Source organism: Condylostylus longicornis, unplaced genomic scaffold (assembly GCF_029603195.1).
Source record: "Condylostylus longicornis isolate FDR11 unplaced genomic scaffold, ASM2960319v2 ptg000053l, whole genome shotgun sequence".
In the NCBI taxonomy this organism is placed as follows: Eukaryota; Metazoa; Arthropoda; class Insecta; order Diptera; family Dolichopodidae; genus Condylostylus; species Condylostylus longicornis.
Genome location: NW_026578022.1, coordinates 1,004,466 through 1,025,524, shown reverse-complemented (window position 1 = coordinate 1,025,524; position 21,059 = coordinate 1,004,466). Strand labels below are relative to the sequence as shown.

The 21,059-nt window shown below is 24.5% G+C and overlaps 1 protein-coding gene across 1 annotated transcript in view; it reads left to right on the top strand.

Moving 5' to 3' along the window:
* LOC129611584 (fibrillin-2) overlaps nucleotides 1–21,059 on the top strand; it is a 105,814-nt gene that overhangs the window by 34,309 nt on the left and 50,446 nt on the right. Inside the window, exons 6-9 of the mRNA XM_055524792.1 lie at nucleotides 2,067–2,174; nucleotides 2,223–2,546; nucleotides 11,317–11,442; nucleotides 17,389–17,646. Of these exons, the coding sequence (XP_055380767.1) occupies nucleotides 2,067–2,174; nucleotides 2,223–2,546; nucleotides 11,317–11,442; nucleotides 17,389–17,646 (816 nt within the window). The remainder of the gene's footprint in view (nucleotides 1–2,066; nucleotides 2,175–2,222; nucleotides 2,547–11,316; nucleotides 11,443–17,388; nucleotides 17,647–21,059) is intronic.

Genomic DNA, 21,059 nt, shown 5'->3' with positions numbered 1-21,059 from the left:
TTTTTCTGTAATATTATGATGAATAGTTTTTCCAAAACATTTAATTTGATATAAAAATAATTTTATTTCTCCTTGAAAAACCATCACATTTTTTAATTATAATTTAAAATTTTTGTCAAATTTTAATAATAAACTGCAATTTTTTTTTCATTTCTCTCAGTTTGTTTTACGAATTCTGAGTAAAGCAAAGATGGTCTATATAATACAAAATTCAGTATAAAAAAATTTACATTTTTGTCAATTCTTTTCCCAAAATTTATGTAAAATAAGTTCATACATAGTTATTTATAATTAATTAAATATTACGAAAAAATCAGAAACGAAAAATTTCTTTATTCATTATAAATATGTACATACGACATTGCAATCGCTTTTTGCCCCAAAAAACCGCTGCTATCGCCATTTTCAATCAAATGGAAACCAATAATTAAATAAAAACCTCAATATATATTTTTTTTTATCTATTTTACTCAATATACATAAGTAGTATACACATAACCATGCTCCACATTTTGTATCATTATGGAAATGATTGCATATAAAAGTTTTTATTTTATATTATGCAATATTATTATGCAACATGTTGTATTTTAATTAAATTTGTCTTAATTCTACATTATGGGAATAAAGTAGACATTTAATTACAAAAATGAATATTTACATTGATTGTTAATTTTAGATTTGTTTCTACTCTAAATTAAATTCAATAAAGATATGCATATACATATTAATTTGATTTACAAAATAACGTTTATACAGGCTGGAAAGTATATGAACAACTTATTATAAACTCATTTTTATAAATACAAATACCTTAAAATAGGACACAAACTATACATATAATGTAATCGGTACGAAAATGAAAATTACAAATTTGAAATTTTTATATCAAAATTACTTATAAATGTTTTGGTAGTTTTCAATAAAAGAGCCTGCACTTTTGATATTTTATTCCATAATTTAAAAGCCTTAATTTAAAAAGTTACAGCTCTTTTTATTTCTTAAAACATATTGAACTCTTTCATTCTTTTGCAATTTTCTCATTTCATCTGCATTTCTTAGCCAATACTCGCCAAATATTCGATCTCTTTAAAATTCAATATTATCAGTATACTAAATTTTTCCAATTGAAAAAAAAATTTTTTACAATTCTGCTAAACCAACTTGAAAATTACTCATATGAAAATACATTAAATGAGGGGTGCAATTATTTGGGTTGATTATCATGTTCAATTTCAGCGTGATCTTTGGTTCTCAGTTTAACGTAAATCTTATCAGTTTAACGTAGTCTTATATAAATTGTAGATTTCGAAACAAAACTGCAATCCTTTTCCCAAACTTCTTTCATTTTATAAATTCTCTCAAAATGTTACACTCACGAACAAACATTGTGAATTATTTAAATTCAAACTCATTTAGTTATTAAGTAATTTTTTATAAATACCCAATACTTTTAGAACTTGATTGAACCTCATATCAAAAAATAAGTTAATAAAAATTTCTAAAAACAATCTCACTTTTAAGTTCTTCATAAATACCACAATATAAGTCATTTTTAAAATGTTATTACACTATTCTTAGCTTATTCAGAGAACATTTCTTAATTCTTTAAAATCCCCATTAAGTGTCATGCCAATACATAGTATGATATAATATATTTAGAAATGTTATATTTGTAAGTCTGTGCAAAATTAAATATGAAATATTGAAATTCAAAATATTCAAGAATAATAAATCGAATCCATATTTTTAATAAAAGTGGAATTTCTTTTTCTTTTTTATCGGGTTATTGGAAATTTTTTATTGCATTTTTGATTTTCATAAGAAAATAAATTCAATACACATAATACAGATTATTATGTATTGGCATTGAAGAATAATTTTTTATCATTTCTACTTCAATATCTTTAATATAGAAGCGCACAAAAAAAAATATATATATATATTATATAATTCTTCTTTACAACTGAACAACATTTGATCTAGATAGTTTTTCTGGATAAAAATTCAATCATATTTATTAGATTTTATTTTTATTTTCATTTTCTTCAATTTCTACTTTTCAGATTACGATGAGGAAGAAGAAGAAGAGAATGGTAATGGTAATGGAAATGATAATGGAAATGGTAATGGAAATGGTCATCATAATGTGGATGAAAATGGTCATCATAATGGTAGAGGAACTCATCATTATCATGAAAAAGAAACAGAAAATAGAATAGAAACAGAAAATTATGATGAAAATCATTCGCATGGAAGTCAAACTACACAAATTCTAGAAACTGTTACTGTTGCACATTCTCCACAAATAGATAACGTTGATAATGAAATACTTAATTATGAAAGAAAAAATTTTGATGAATATACTAATTCAGAAAATATACATGAACCACAACCATTCAATGAGACTTGTGATGAATATCGTGGCGGTTGTGATCACAATTGTAAACGAGTACAAACTGGTAATTCAGATAATCCTGTTCAAATTGTATGTTCTTGTTTCCAAGGATATTATTTAAATACTGAAGATATGAAACGATGCCATGGTAAGTAAAGAAAATTTATTGAAAATATTTTATTAAAATATTTTAAAGAAAATTAATTAAAATATGAATATATCTACAGAATTCATAGAAAATATTTTTTTCGTCAAAAAGCTCTTTACCTATATATTATACATTTATATAACATGTTATCAATCAACTTTTTACCTATAAACAAAATTTGATTTCTTGAACAAGTATCAGAAAGTTATTCAAAAATCTTACATTTTTACAATTACATTACGATTTATCTTCTTAATTACAATTTACCTTATAAATGATCCCAGCATTCACTGCTTAAAACACCATTTCAAAGTCAATATTGTAAGATAGTGACACTAAAATTTTAACTCTGAATACTAAACGTTACTTCCATGTCCTATGTTCCCGAAATTCCGACAAATTTATTTTATTTGCAATATACATAGGTAGATACTTATATTATATGCGACTTGGTCAACAGCTGTAAATATCTCATACATTTTGAATCTTATATACGTATACACATAAGTACATAATAAAAAAAGAGGAATCTGAAAATAAAATTATTAAATTTTTGCTTAACCACCAAAATGACATAAAATTTAAGAGCCTACAATAAATATATCATAGAAAAATAGAGGTGAATGTATAAAAAAAATCTAAGAAAATGGGCAGTAGGAATAGGAATGAAAAATCTTTGTTCCATATAAAATTCTTCTTTTTTTGAATTCAACACATTTTTTAATTTTTATAATAAAATTTTTATAGAATTTAATAATCCAATAAAAAATTAAAATATGTACAATATACTTACATAGATATTTAAAGCATTATAATTGGGTCAAACCAATGGTTTGTAAAATAGCACTCTTCCCTTCAACAAGTAAAATACTGTTTCCAAAATAATCTGCATTACTAAAAATACTTTCATTCATACACAAAAATATTCCCAAGATTACCTACATACATATATATACATTTAGAATGAAGCAAAAAAACATTGAACCACTTAGGTGTTAACATAATGCTCGAATTCAAGAGTTGATAGAGTCAGTTAAGAAAAATAATTATTTTTTGATATTGCATTTAAAGGAATTCGGAAAAGCTTGCAGTTTTGGAAATATGTACATAAGTGTATGGTACCGAAAATTCTTATTTTACAAATTTCTTTATTTTTTAGAGGAGATAACTTGAAAGGAGCTGAAGGTGCAATAACGAATTGAGGTATAAAAGATTTGTATCAAAAATGTTCTTAGCTGAAATGAGTTTCTAACGAGATTTTCTAAGTTTCCAACGTCTCTAAAGAGATTCTTCTCTTTATTATACGAAATTTTATGTTTCAATCTTCAAGGGTGTATATCTTTTGTAAGCATGTCCACAAAAATTATGCTATGTGTGTAAACTTACATAATTACTTCAATATGAGTTAAAATAGTACTAAGTCACACAGATTAAATCTAGGTACATGTTTAGATGACTACTTTTGAAATTTTATTCAGATGAGTCTAATATATTTTTAAGCTTATGTATATGTTCAAACTACTTAGATTTTATTGTGTATACATACAAAATTGGCACTTTATGCATTATATAAAATTGTATGGGTATATTGAAACTTGTTCGCTATAATTATCCTCTTTTGGATAAAAGAATATCTAGTTAAAATGAAAGTCTAGTTATTATCTTCAAATTTAAATATTTAACTTACCAAACATTGAAGTAGGCGCCATCATATTCGCATACACTCAGATAAGTAGTCTACAAGAATCTTAATTAACTATTCTTCAATTCATATGCCTTTGTACAAATAAAAACCTCCAAAATATATTGAAGACCTTTACAATTCAAGTGTCTTTTTAGATTTTATCCCGAACTTCAATATAAAAATTACAATAATTCCTGTTATAAAATGTTGTTTGTACTTCCATGTGCAAATGCTGATGTAAAATAATATCCCTCCCTTTTTTTTCGTATGTATATATGTATGTATGTACCTACTTAAATATATACGTAGGTTCCTATTTATTTCTTTATTAAATATTTTGAATTTTTGCTTGATTATAAATATTTTCAGTTTTTCTTTTTAATGAAAAAGATGACAATCAAAAAATTTTTACATATTCATAAAAAATATTGCTGTCCATCAAAATCTAATTTGAATTTCATCACATGATCACATTCTTGTGCACTTGTACTTTTTTTCATTGTATTAAATGTAATAACTTTATGTTGCTTGAGTTGCACAACAAAAACCAAAAAAAAAAATATTCAAAAAAGCTGTCTTTCATTTTGCGGCTATAAAAGTTATTTTTTAATAATTTCTGTTGCTTCATCTTTTCCATTGTTTTGTTTGATGTTTCATTTCATATTTTGAAATTAAAAATAAATCCACTTTTGACATATATTTCATCCAAAATACTTAAATAGAAATTTTATTGCATATTTTATAATTTAGAATTTCTAGACCCAATAAGCAATTTACCCGAAATGTATGCTCATACTTAACAGTTAACGGCTTTGGTTGAACTGTTTCAAAAGTATCGCTTTGGAATTTTTTTATACTCCACACAGCTTAGTGATAGTACTGCCGTTTACTGAAATGTTGGACTTCGTTTTCTAATTCTGAAAGTTACCCAAAATAATAACGAAAAAACTTATACCAACAGACGTATAATATCGATATTATGATATTCTTCTCTATATTAGCGTGATTACTCTAGATGTGTGCCAGCTGTTATTTCAGTCTTGAATTTTCCAGCAATTACTTCAACTTGAAATATCAGTGTCCGTATATACTGTATAGATTGAAAAAATATTATTTGAAGTCGACATAATAAAATTGTTAGCTTGACTTGAAAGTCGACTATATGAACGCGAATTAAGATATTTAAAATCGCAAATTAATATATAACGCTAGTCAGTTACCTTTAAACGCAAGTCGATTTTAAATAATATTTTTTTAATCTAAACACTATATACGCAGACTGAAATTTGAAGTTAAGTATTCGTTCCGCCATATGAACTTTTTATATTGTAGTTTATAAAAGCAATTTTGTCCGGCAGAGTACTCTGGTGACAAATATATCAACAATTTATTCAGTTTGAAGTTTTCAAAATTTAATTATTTGGTGTATTTAATTAATTCCAAAATAAGTCGGTAGGGAATATCTTTATAATCAGATTTTTAAAATTTTGTTTAAAAACCTATAACAAAAAAATTTAAATACCACGTTTGTGCCTGTCTTACCACGTTTTTGCAGGTTTTTAATATTATAATACTTAAGACATTGTAGTTTTGATATTTTGGTCAATATGTCTGTCAGTAGTATTATGGATCTATGGTGGTGAAAAGTTTATTAGGCAGAATTCCCACGAATTTTGCACATAATATTAAAATTAATTTACTTTAAAAATAAATATTTATATTAAATATTTATATTAAATACATTAACTACTGCCTTGTTTGCATATCTTTAGTTTTGAGAGTAATGTAAACACAAGCTTTCAAATAAATTCAATTTAAACAATATTGACGCACCTCAATTGACGCATTCATGTCATAGTAATATTTGACTCTGATTTAAAAAAAAAAAACTTGAAATGAAAGATATTTTTGATCCATTTTTGACTGTCATCCATTAACTCTTGCGTTTTCTGATTTGGAAAAATTTATAACAGTGTTTTTTATGTTGATTTCAAAATGTGAATAGTATCAGATTGAAAACCAGTACTATATTTACCATTGCTCGTAAAATTTTTTATTTTGACATTAATTATCTGATGGTTCTGTCACTATAGTAAGAAATTTTAAATCCGTTCAGACACCTTACTTAAATGCTCTTATATTACTAAATTCCCTCTATGAATTTTCAACTCGATATTTGAAATTTTAGCAATAATCTTAACAAAACCGAAAACTGAAGTTAATAAAACTGAACTAATTATAAATACTTATTCTAAGTACAAAGAAATATCTTAACTTGAATTGTGGATAGACAAGAATTAGTTCATATCCATTTTACTAGCGTCTTAACTTTAACTATTTGCAAGTTTTCAATTTTTGTTTTGGTAATTTTATTGCATAGTTTACCAGTTAAGACGTTATTCGGGAAGTATAATTGCAATTATATTCTCTTAATTGTTTCCCGGGATTTTATTGAATAAAATTTAATTTTTTTTTTATAATTTTTACAGCAACATAATAAATATGTGCATATACTGTAATATTTTATGTTATTAGTTCCAAAATAAAATTTTTGTCAGAAACAAATTATGAAAACTTGTTTGTATTTTTTGTTCTCAAAATTTTATTATGGTTGCCCAAAAAATAAAATGTTTATTTCGTTTAAGAACATTCCACAAAACTGCTCAAATATTTGATCTGCATAACAGTAAAGCCCTAAATTAATTCAAATTCCATACCAATGTCATATTGAAATAAAATTTTCTGAAAGTAATTGCTGAACCTTATGACATTTAAAGAGGATAACGAAGGCTATAGAGCAAAACATCGAAACTATCGATGATTTTTAAAGTCGATGTGAATCGATGACTTTTAAAGTCGATGTAACACTATCGTTAAATAAACTGTTTAAAACTTTGTTAAAGTACCATATGTATAAAAAATACATATTTTAATTGGGAAGCTTTGGATGAAAAGAAAGTTGCAAATACATATTCTATTATTTGTTTTGGATTCCGTTACAATATTTTTTTACACATATTTTAATAATAAACTGGTTTGGATGAAATCATTCCATATTGCGACATCAGATTACACGTTTGTAAAACTTGTAATTATGTTGAGTTAGAGAGTTTTGTGTAAATTATGTTTAGGTTGAGCTGTGAAATTGCAATTCCATGGAATAAAAATAATAAATTTTATCCAAGTTTTAATGAAGTTTCCAGTTAATATAAGATAATTTATGATGGCGATTATTTAAATAAGCATTAAAATTGAAATAATTGAAGGCAAGTAAATAAGTAAGCGGGACTTAATTAAAAGTACAGAAGTAACGGGAATAAATTCATACATATTTTTATAAGTAATTATTTTTACAAAACTGTCAATTAATAAACAACGATAATTGTGTAAGAAATAATTGTGAAAAAGATTCTTTTATAAATTGGTGCGAAGCAATACTTTATAAAATACTGTATGAATTAAATATGTACATTAGAAAAGGCGGAAAATCCTATATGTTCTGATGATTGAAGTGCAGGAAAGTAACGCTGAGGCCACTAAGCACTGACGAACGAAATCCACATATTTATGTGGTTTATGCCAACCATCAATACAATATGTAAATAAACTCGCCCAGTAAAATATAATTAGTAAAATAACTCACGGTCCTCGAGGTTACACGAATTGTATATAGAAGGGATTATAAATATAATTTATGCATTTATTCAAATTGTGTAGGTAGATAATATGTATTTAGTAAATATAATCTTTTTTGCTAATCTGCCTTTAATTTTTCAGTTTGCACAATGTTGCTGATTAATAATGAGTGAATACCTATATAGTTGTATACGAACGTCTTCTTCTCTTACAATTCCATGATTTATTCTCATCATTTATGTGAACATTATTAAGAGCAACACAATAGTTGTTATATATTAAATAAACTGATGGTTCTGTCAAAAGAAGACAAAATATTCTTCAATAAAATAAAATATTGTAATGGATAAATATTGACAAAAAAAAAACAAGGAAGATAGAAGACGATGCAAATAAAAATAAATGGCATTACGTGTGAAAAAATCGACAGACACTTAAATTGTTTTACAAAATTTATAGTAGGTATTTTAGTCTTAAAACTAGAAAATACTTCAAGTATCTTACATATGTATAATATAAGTAGGTAATACCTATGTACCTAATCCTAAAACATGGTTATTACTAAAGAACTGTTTTGACCTTTTCTTCCGTGCACATCAGTAAAATGTTTTCGTAGGTGGTATGCTGTAGTTTTTAAAAAAGAAATTTAGAGAACTAATTGAATTTTTTTTTTGGCATTTTACTAGAAATAGATTAAGAAATGAGTTTTCGTTCAGTAAACTTTAGTTATGTTCATTAATATCATATATTATTTTGTATTTCAAAAAATAATGCTTATTTTTTTGTATGTAATAATTAATTCAATTTTTGATAGTTTACAATAATCTTAATTTCTCTACTAATGCCAGATATGCAGTCTATAAAATCGATATGTAAACCGATACCTACACCCTTATTAAAAGTTTTCGTAAAACATCTACATACGTATTTATTTAAATTTTCTTCCTGGGTCTTTTAAGCAATAATCGATAAAAACTGTTACCATTTTTTTTTTTATATCTAGATCTGTACATTAACATGCAAATGTGGCAAATTTTCAAGGATTTTATTTTACATTTCTTTTGTATTTTTGTTTCACATGTAAGAATATACAGTGTTCATAAAATAATTAATAATGGTAGGTAATTATTATGAATTGCGATTGTAATTCACATATTTTTTCTTTTTGAAGAACTCATTTTTATTAATGAAAAAACATCCACTTGAGAATTGGTTTGATCAACGCACTTTTTTTTAAGTATTTGTTAACATAAGTGACTATCAATACTTTCCTTTTTAATTAATTTTTTTGTAAAGGCGAAAGCTTTCAATAGGGATTTATTCAATTTTTATGATAAAGTTGCCAATAATGTTTTTTGAAAAAATAATGAAATTCAAAAAGTTTTTTATACATTTAATATATGTATTAAATTTAATTAATGTCTTTTAGTTTAAAAATATTTTTTCGTAAATATATTTTGGTAGGCACTAACAAATTTTGACACAGTTTTAAAATAAAATGGTGCAAGCTTAGATTTCGTAAACTTATACAATTCAAATTTGTTGATTTAGCTAATTTTTTAAGTTTATCAAGTAACAATTTTAATTTTTGCAGAGTCGTATTTTGAAAATCTTCTGAAGTTTTTATTGGGAGTCGTATTAATATGAAGTCTTGTAAGGAAGCTTTAACACGCCTGTATATCGCGTACAAACTGTGAAATATTTGAAATACCTGTTATGGCATTATGTGAAATTTTTACAAATTTTTATTTTTATATTCCGTTTGTGACAAAAAATTGAACCCGAATGTTTTCAAACATATATTTTTTTTTTTAATTGAATGTCAATAACATATAGAATTGCAAAAGGAATTTTATTTAAAATATTACCATGTGTGTTATATAAGCATACACGAAAGTCATGAAATCTATATGTAATACAAATGTAATACTCTAGCATGGATACAGAAGATAAATGTTTTGTAATAATATAAAAGTCAATAATATTCGAATATAAATTGTATAAAATGTTCGTGTATTTTATCCTGAATACAATATTGAAGTCATTAAATAGATTATAAATGAGAATTGGAAAATGAAAATATGAAACTATGAAGGATATTTATCTTAATCTTATATTATATGGTTTTTATAATGAAATGGTAAACATACGTTATTTAATATTGAAGTATTGTGGAAAAAGAATAATAATTATGTAGTTTGTTTTTTTCAAATATATTATTACGTTATTGGAATGAATAAATTTGAAAAACATAATATCGAAAATATATTTTTACAAAAATTAAGTTCTTTTAACAATATTTTTAAATATACATTTAAAATAGAAATGCCTGAATTCAGTTAAGTTACTTAATAATCATTTAGGAGTTTTGAATATTTTAACGACTAAAATTGCCCTTATTTAGCTGAAAGGAATTTACAAAATTTTAAATTCAGAGTTGGAAATTAAAATTTCGGTTTAAATTTTGAGCCTCCGTTTATTTTTCAATAAACTTATATTTTTTATATAAAAAATTTTTTGATATTCTCATCAATTTTATTTTCAAATTAATATTTTTAAATCAAGAGAAAAATTCCATATTTTGCAAAATAAAAATAATTATTATTAAATATCTTTTAATTTCAATTCGTGAATTAAAATTTTCACAAAAATTTTCAATTTCAATTTTCCTTTTGACAATATCTTTTTTAATTAATAAATTTTCACTGTAAAAATTGTGCAGGCATTGAGTTTGTTTATTACCTACATATTTATAAAATTTTTGCTTAAAAAAATTCAATAATCCTGAAGTGAAATATTTTAAAATTTAATAAATTGTTGTATTAATAAATTTATTATTAATTTATTATTGTTAATTGTTTTTACACTTGTTTTAATTAAAAATTATATTTATATTGTTAATTAAGAAGAAGTTGTTTTAAATTTCTTGGTAATTTTAATGATAAATAAATTATTGCGAATAAATAATTAACAATTAAATAGAATTATATATGATGGGTTATGTTATAAACACTTATTACTTTTAATATATTTTTTTAAAATTAATTCATTTTTGGTATTTAACTGAAAACAAATATTTTCATAAAGTAAAAATGAATAGCTGTATGCCACAATGTCTGTGGTATTTATGTCTTAAAATAAAATTTGAAAAATCTTTCTTAGAATCTTAAATAATTCTAAACACCTACATATACCCTATAGCCGACAATGGATATTGTGTGAAAGTGTAGTGCTTGTAAAATTCAATGAATAGTACAACAAGAGTAGCCCCAATTTAATGTTAAATTTTACATATTTCTTTTTTAAAGTTAATTAAAGGTTCTAATATCTTCTAAAGAATTTCGAAAACTTGTAACATAATGTTTTCTCTTTTTGTTTTTTTTTTGCAATTTCTTTTTGAAATTTTTAATTTTTTAATAAAATTTTTATTTTGCATTTTTTTCATTTTAGATGTTAATGAGTGTGAAATTAATAATGGAGGATGCGAACAAATTTGTACAAATACACCAGGTTCTTTTCAATGTTCATGTGAAAGTGGGCTTCAAATTGATACGATTACCGGTAACACCTGTATTGGTAAGTGAACTTGAAATATTATTTTTTCATTCTTTCATATTATTCTATATAATTGTTTTTTCTTTAAAAATATATTTTACTTTCTGTTTATTTTCTTAATAGTATTACCTTAAAAAATGAAGAACAAAATATTAAGATTTTTTACAAAAATCAGTGATTTTTCAAATTTAGCAAAAAAAAATTTTTTTTTTAGAATATTCGTTTCATTAATCAATCATTGAAATTATTTTTCTCTTTTTTTATAAATAAAAAATATTGTTCAATTTTTATCTTTATTGTTTTACGAAAAAGTTTATATTTACATTCAACAAATTCTTCTAATACTTCTGATACAGAACTTTTCTTTCTTCTATGATTTATAAGAGTACGCGTAATATTAGTCAATATTAATATTTTATTTGTAAAATGTATTTTTAGGCGCTATCAGTGCGAATCTATAGTCGATAGCCTAAAAAGTTAAAAATTGAAAAAAGATTTGATTATAAAAACAAATTTTTTGCTACTGGATACCTCAAAAAATCTGGAGGTGCCAGTAATGTATTTGGAAGTTCACGTTTAAATTAGAATATAATTATATATAATAAAAGTTAAGTGTAGGAATCATTCAACCAGTTTTTCTTTACTAAACTTTATTGTATAAGAATTCAGGGTTAAATATATTTTCAGTTGCATATAAAACATTCTTTACAGTAAATTTGTTATTTAGTAATTAATAAATCATTGCTTTGTAGGTTCGGAAAATATCATATACGCTATATGGTACATATTGACGGTAATAGGCAATAAATTGTTATTAATTTAATTTTAACAGAAATTTAAAGTAGAATAAAATTATGTGTAAAATAAAATTTTAACTAAAATGAAATGATATGGCTAAATAATCTTAAATTATGACAAAATTTTTCATTTCTACATTAAAGTAGAGATTTTTCATACATTTTTAGCACTTTTCCAAAAATTTTTTTGAAAAAAGTGCTTATTAGTTTCACTCTGTCCGTCCGTCCGTCCGTCCGTCCGTCCGTCCGTCCGTCTGTCCGTCCGTCCGTCCGTCCGTCCGTCCGTCCGTGGACACTTTTTTGTTTACAAAACTTCTACAGCCTTTAAGATAGAAAGCTGAAATTTCATACGTACATAGATCTTCACTAGAAACTTATTTCCGTAGAATAAAATTTTTACCTATCTCCCCCCCTCTAGAAGTTATACCCCCCCAAAACCCTAAAAATGGCCTTTTTTAAATATTTGTTGCAATGAAACCATAAGCATTTTTGAAATTTTGCAAACGCAGAAAGGCAGTGGCTTGCTTCCCCTAGCGTGATATACTATAGTTAAACTTTAGAAAAACAAAATGGCCGTTCAAATTTACCGTTATCTAAAGTCCTTTTTTTCCAAATTTTTGATGTCATTTTTCTTCTAGACCCCAGCCTGTAGAAGCTTGAAATTTTAGGAGCTTTTAGACATTAACAAATAGTTCATTTCGTTAGAAGAAAATTTTTTTCCATCTCCACCCCCTCTCAAGTTATCACCTCTTGAAATTTGTAAAATTTGAATTTTTGACACCTTATATTTCCAAAACCGCAAGCTTTTCCAAATTTTTATAAACGCAAAAAGCTAACGGTAAATTCCATGAAATTAAAAAATATAATTATTTCTCTTAACTCACACAATTAACCCTTAAAATCGAGCATTATGTTAACCCCTTTTTATATTAATTTTTGCTTTATTTCAAACACTGCACATATGCGTCATCCTAAATATATGCAATTCTAGAAATAGTTTTGTATATGAATGAAAATAATTTTAATAGTTTGATAGGTATACATAGACTGTATATAAAAGCAGAATTATCAGTTGTTGAAGGGAAAAGTGCTACAATACAAACCATTGGTTTGACCCAACTTTATTTTTTAAACGATAAGTTCCGTCTTCCTTTTACTAAGGCAACGTTAACGTTAGATGCTTATGTGCGAATATAATAATCACTTATTGAATAAAATTTTCGAATGTTCCCTATTGTCGTTCTTGATTTTTTCAAATATTTAATAATGTAAAGGAAACTTTTATCTTTATTTAGCGAATTAAATGCGTATAAAAAATTATGATAATATTTTTCATAGATATTTTAACACGCTTAAATATGACGATTATAAATTTTTAATTCTATATTTTTCGTAAAATTTTTTCTCTCTATGTATACAAAGATGTTGTGAATGTTTATTTAGCTAGGTGAACTTTTATATGTTGTTATACAGTGTTATAATAATGATATTATTCTTATGTTTTATCTCTTTTTATTTGTATTTGTTGTTCAACAACTCAAATGGCAGGCAGGTGTGCATGATATGTTACTTTATTATGCTATTTAAATGTTTTGAAATCAAGGAAAATTTTTCCATTTTTTTTTCTGTAGAGTTTTTGCATCCCTTTGCCTATCTTCTTTCTGTTTTGTTTTTTTTTACTATATTTCATTTAATTTTTGTTTTATATTTCATTTTTTATATATTTAACTTATTCTTCCAACTTTTATTTTCTGTTTCCATGTATGTATGTACGTATGTTTGTGAATTTTTACCTTAATTTTAAGTGTTAAAAGTGTCTTGTATGTACATATCATATTACTGTATAACTTTTTTTTTTTTGTTATACTTTTAATCTTGTTAATTTTTATTGTGTCGTATACGGTTATACTGTTATGTTATGTAATTTTCAGAATCTTTATACCGTTACCATAATTATGTGTGTGTTTTAAAAGTAACTTTTTTTTTGTTATGAAAAATGTTCATGATTGTTTATTTTATTTGTTTTGATATTTTGTTATCCGTATGGTTTAAAAAGTTATGTAATTTAAACGCTATGTAATAATAATTGTTTAACATTTAAAAAGTGTACCTGTACAGATTAGTTTAATGTTTGTATGCCGTTGTTTTTGTATTTGTTATAATATTTGTATGATGTGTCTAAAAATTTTTAAAATAATATCTTTATTAATACCTTAGATTATTTAAAGGTTTATTCCAAGAAAAACAAAAAAAAAATCTAAGAGAGAAAGAGACAGAGAGAGAAAAAACCGAATTATATAATACCAAAAATTGTTTTAAACTTTATCCCACATAATAAGTACTTAGGTATATAAAAAATATTTGTTAAATAGAATGAGACAGAAAAACTGATCACAATTAAATATTGCAAAACATACCATTTAAAGGTGACATTAAAGCTACTCTGGAGTATTTAAAAGTTATTTTTTTGTGGAAGCTTTTTAGAGACTATATCTTGGACGGAGTAAAAAAGGAGGAGTAGTACCTCTAGTAGGAAAGGAGGAGTAAAGTTAGTTTGAAAGCAGTAGTTAATATTAATTGAATTCTGATAGAATATACAGTGTCTGAATTTATAGAATAGAATATACAGTTACAGGTATGGGAAAAATTAATGAGTCCTTTAAAATATAATTTTTTTTTTCAATTTTTTCAAATTGCCTTTACACCAATCCATGACTAATTATATATTTATTCGATTAAAATTTTTTAATATTTCAACAAATTTGTGAATAATATTTTGAATAAATCTTCAATTATTTTGGTTATATTTGTATATTTTCGTATAATATTAAATTTTTGTAACTTATAACATTCACGTATTGTAATTTAATTTAAAAATTTAACAAACTTTCATTTTCCTTTTTTTATTATTTCTCACATAATTCCTATAAATGTATAATTAACTATACAGAAAAAAACCAAAAATAAAATAATTATTTTTGTTGTTATGGTTGTGTGAAATAAGGAAATTTTCAACACCATGTTAAACAATTTTGGATTCACGTGCTTTAATTGTTCTTCTTAATGTGTTTATAAACATTTTTAAACACACATGTCTATGTAATCTATTTGTTTAAACTTCTTCATCACGTAAACTTCACAGTACAATTATTATTCTTTTATTTGTACATGTGTGTGGGTTTTTGTCGTTTTGATATTTTTGTTATTTTCATCCTTCAAGAAAAAAATGAAAAAAAAACAAAAGTTACTCGTATATGTAAATTAATGTTAAATTATTTTCAGAAAGTTGGAAAAAGTCATCATTGTAATAATAAAGTAGATAATTTGCAATTAATAAAGAAGGATATGATAAAATTTTGAATTATATTACGTGTGAGATCTTTTTTTAGAATTTTTTAAAATACATTTAGGAATTATTTATAACATATTGTGTCAAATTATTAAATTTTTATTGTGCCTAAAGCTGGTGAGGTAAAGTTCGAAAATATTCTGTCGATATAAGAAATCAAGTCTCTTTTTCCAAAATTTCCAAATAGGTAGGTCTATTAAAAAAAAAGGAATTTCCGGTGTACATATTGGGTTTGCAATAGGATATAATCAATGCTATAGATTAAATGAATTTATTATTAAGTTTGATAAATTAAATGAAAATTATCCCTTTCAATAGTTACAAGAAGTCAAGAATTCACAATATGTACTTTTAGTTAAACTATATGAGTAGTAAAATTAAAAAATTTTACAATATTTTCAAATGAATACATTTTTAACCTCTTCCTACAAGTTTTCGAACAGTCGTTAATTTGAAGTCAAAGAAAACCATATATGAGAGAAATTTCATCGGTTTTTTCTAACATGGTTTTATTATACAACTTCCATTAGAACAAATTGTAAATTTATCCGGTTTTCTAAGTTACGAACTATTCTCTCATAGGGCTCTAGTCCAGATGAAAGCACATTACGTATTTCATTGCATTAAATACGATCTTAATCTGTTTTATTTTCCAAAAACCACAAAAACAAAAAATAATAAACAACTCAATAAAAAATTAAATATAACTGTTTGAATAGTATTTTTAAGGCAATTAATACTTTCACAAGTAAAATAAATTTTATTAAACATACAGTTTATTATTACGAATATATACACATATGTACATATTTACATACATTTGTAGGTACCTAAGAGGATAATTAAATTCTCTATTCGCATACAATTTAAAAAAGAAATAAAGTACTCAATAAGACAGGAAAAGCAAAAATCAATAAAAAATGCGTTATATAAAAAAGGATACAAGGTAAAATAAAAAAAAAAATGAAAAAATTAATGAAAACCAAAAAGAGAAAAAGAAACGTGAATCCGCCATAACATCGATGAAAATATTTTTTTTTTCCGCATTGAACATTTTAAAATTTAAACCGGCGGAATAAAAATAAACCGCATATCAAACGTTTCCCCCCTCTCTTCTATCTTTCTTTTATATATACTCTCTTAATTTTGTTTTAATACTTTTATTTATTTTTTCCTTCTTTTTATTATTTTTATTCACATTTAATGCCTTTTTTTTTATTTTTGGTTTTATATAACTTCCACCTTTATTCTGCTTACGAAAAAAAAAAAAATATTAAACTTTTAAAATAAAATTAACGTGTACATATGTATTTGCATACACTCACACACAACCAAACATAAAAACACACACTCCCACGTAATATATAATGTAAAAATAAATTTGTCATTTTGTACATCTGTGATATAATGGTGTATTATTTCAAACCACACTGTCACCACATCATCGTCATCACCATCAACATTATAATCAATATCAACATTATTTATCATCATCATTGTCTTTATCATCAATATAATCATAACCATTATCATCGTTATCTTTGCACTCACTATATAATAATATGTAATTTTAAAATATACATATTGTATGTACAACATGATCACATCATCATTGTCACCATCATATATAATGGCAATTTATATATTATTATTTAACACTTATATAATAACATGGATGTGTATATACGTTGTATTTTTTAATATATAATTATAATGTATGTATGCCATTATATTGTGCAAATATGCATATTTTTATATTATATTGTTATAATAAAATCATCATATATATGTATGAATGAATATATATAATGAACAAAACAGATATTAATGAATGTTTATTACGTAATGGACATGGTCCTTGTCAAGATACATGCTATAATACATTTGGTAATTATATATGTACATGTGAAAATTTACCTGGAACAAAAATCTCAAGTGATAATCATACGTGTGAAGATGCCGGTGAGTGTAATAAAAATAATGGCGGTTGTTCTCATAAATGTTTAAGTATATTAGGCAGAGTATATTGTCTTTGTCCTGATGGTTTTGAATTAAGTGATAATTGGAAAACATGTGAAGGTGTGTATTGCTTTTTTTTTTCTTTTAATTTTCTCTCTTTTTTTTTTTATTATTTCATAATAATATTATTATAATAATAATCTATTATCCGTTAAGAAAAGGGGTGATATAAAAATTATTATTTTTATTGTTTTTTTGTAAAATATGCAATTAACGTTTTTAAAAGAGAATAAAAATCGCAACAATAATAATAATAATTTTATGTATAATTATACATAATATTATGTATTTTATTATTTATTATATAAATTTTACAAAGTGTTGGTATATGGATCCATTTTTAAAGGCAAAAGGATTTTTTTTCTGCAAATAAAGTTTAATTGTGTTGCAAATGTGAATGATTGTAAATGGAAAGTTGATTTTTTAATATTACCTATTTTATTATAAGGATTTTCATTATGTTTGTGTGGTATAATGAAAGAGTACTAAATGAATGCAGTATGTAGTACGTATACAGTTGAATTTAGATAACAGGGATTATACTCTTGGAAAATGGGAGACTCGAAATATTTGTTTCCGTTTTAATTCAATTGTTTTTAAATTTAAGCGGTAATTTAGTTATTACACAGGATATTTGGAGGTTCAACTGAAACACTTAAAACCTATTTTATAATTTTAAAATACTTTTTAAGAGTCACGTCAGGAAGATATTTTATCTATTTGTTTTTAACTCTTTCTTGTACATATTAATTTAACCATGGATACTAAATTTTCTTAAATTTTTTTTTTCGAAAATGGCGCCCTGCTAGCACAGCTTTACATAACATTTTTTGAACCTCGAGCTTTTAACTTGCAACTGAAAATAGTGGGGTAAATACTTATTCATAATCACTTAAAAGAAAATACTTCCCCATAATCACATAATATTTGCCAATCGCTTTTTGTTTAATTCTAAATAGAATTCGCCCAATAAAGGAAGCTAAAATTGTAATTTTGTAAAAAAAATTATAATGAAATTTATAAAGGACAAATCAGTTTTAAATATTCTGATAGTATGTATAGTGAAATTTTTTTTTTAATAAAACCCCAGTTTATAAAAAAATTTGATATATTTAGAAAATAAAATACTAAATGGGTTCAAAGACAACAAATTGTATTAAATTTTTAATTATGGTAATTAATAATCAATTGAACTTTTGAAAGAACTGTAAATTACCTTGTGATCTTAAAGATTGCTTAAATGTAGAGTACTTAAATCGTATATTAACATAAATGATATGTTCTAAATATTAAAGCACTTGAAACGTATTTTGCACAATAAAAGCCTTGAATTTTCATTTCTTTAATGAAACAAGCTAATTAGTTTAGTCGCTTTGATATTTTTTTTTGGTTAGTGAAGAAAACATTTGTTAAAGTTTTATAAAGTGAATATTATGATTTTAAAAAAGTTTAATATTGTAATTTATTTTCCACTCAGAGCCCTGTGTTACCGCCTCTCGATATTGACAAGATTTCCATATTTGTCTACCTTATTCTTGATTTCCATATTTGACTATCTTATTTTTGATTTTCTTATTTTTGAAAATTTTAAGCATTTCTAAATTTCCAATCAAAGTAAAAAACTACTGCGAATGCCTCGCCATCTAACAATGTAAGTTTAAAATTTGTTTTATGGAATAGCACTTACCAATAAGTGACCATATCACTAGATAACTACTTTATTATTATAAAAAATTTACAATTCAATTCATAAAATTTTTGTTAAGTTAAGAGAAGTTGCAGCAATAAGATTTGTGATTTGAAAACTTTTTTTTTTAATATAACGTATTTTGATATCTTCCAACCGCAGCATTCCAACATTCAATTCAGTAATGCGATTTGGAGTTGAAACTTTTATAAAATTTATGTTTTCGCTACAGGATGAGTTTTCTAATTACAAATATTTTTATATTTTTATTCATTTTTCCTATATTGATTTCAATGAGTCAATCATCTTTTTATACTCTGCACTTCGTGAAGGGTATATTCATTTGGTATAACCACTTGAAGGAGTCGTCTTCGGTATTGACAAATATATATATTCTTGCTCAGCGTAAAATTCTGCGTTGATTTAGATATGTACGTCCGTTCGTCCGATCGCATGATAACTCAAAAATGAATAAAGCAATCGATACCAAACTTTCACAAGTTGGTTCTTTTGCACAAACGACGGCTACTATTGTAATTGGGCCAATTCAGACAACGGGTTCGGTTAGTTGCCATACTACTCCAAGAGTTTTTTTTTTTAAATATTTCAAAAACTAATAAAGATATCATTATCAAATTTTGCAAGGATGTATCCAATTACACTCTACATATGCATATTCTGAAAGTTTTAATGGAATGGCTGCACTGGTTCGGGTAGCTGCCATACAACTCCAAAAGCTAATTTAAAATATTCAAATTGTACCTGTAATTGTACACGAAACTTGCCAAATGCGTGTACAATTATAAGTAAGACATATCCATTCAGTTTCTATAGAGTGTCAGTTTCGAAAACTTGGTATATAACAATGAGAGCCAATTCTAGATATTTCATAAACAATTTTTAAACTCAAATTGTTAACGTACAGGGTATAATTCGGTCGGTTTATACAAACTGAAACGTTTTTACTTGTTCCTTTTTCTTTCCTTCATTTTATTTTTGTTTTTATCGGCGTACTGTCATTGCATTGCAAATCATTTGAATTCTGTCAAGTGGTCGTAATTGATTTGAGGTTAGATTGTCTGCAAATAGTCTTGTGGTTGATGAAAATTTCATTTATTATCTTGAATATAGGAAACTTTATATTTGTACATAAATATGTAGAAAAACAATAACGGGAAAAGAAAAACAAGCACACTGCAATGAAAAATTAAAGTTACAATTTGAAAAATTTTTATTTGTTTTTTTTTGTTTTCAATGATAATTTTGATGAAAAACTCAACTCTCATTAACAAAAATAGAACATTCAAGGACTTCGATAAAAATTTAATATTTTTTTTTTTGGGGTTTTTTTGTTGCTTTCTTTTTAAAAATAAGTTTGAAATAAGGGAACAAAACTTTATTTTTTTTTGTGAGTTTATTTTATTGGGAATAGTTGAATTTTTTTTTTTTATAAAACTAAAATATTTTTGTTTTATTTGCAAAATGTTCAGAAATCATTTTTGAAACGATGCGATGCATTCAGCAGAAGAAAATTAATAAATTTTTTGAATTTTTTTTCTTTTTGGATATTTTAAAGTTTTGAATTAAGTTTTCATTGAAATTTAATAAATTTTTCTTCTAAAAAGTTTCTATATGAATTTTTGAATTTAGTTTTTTTTTTGTTTTTTGGGAAAACTTTATGAAAAAGTTAAGAATAAAATTAAAAAATTTTATGGGATTGAATTATAATAAAATATTTTAAAAAGTTTATGTTTTGTATAGACTATGAAAATTTAGAAAACTTTTA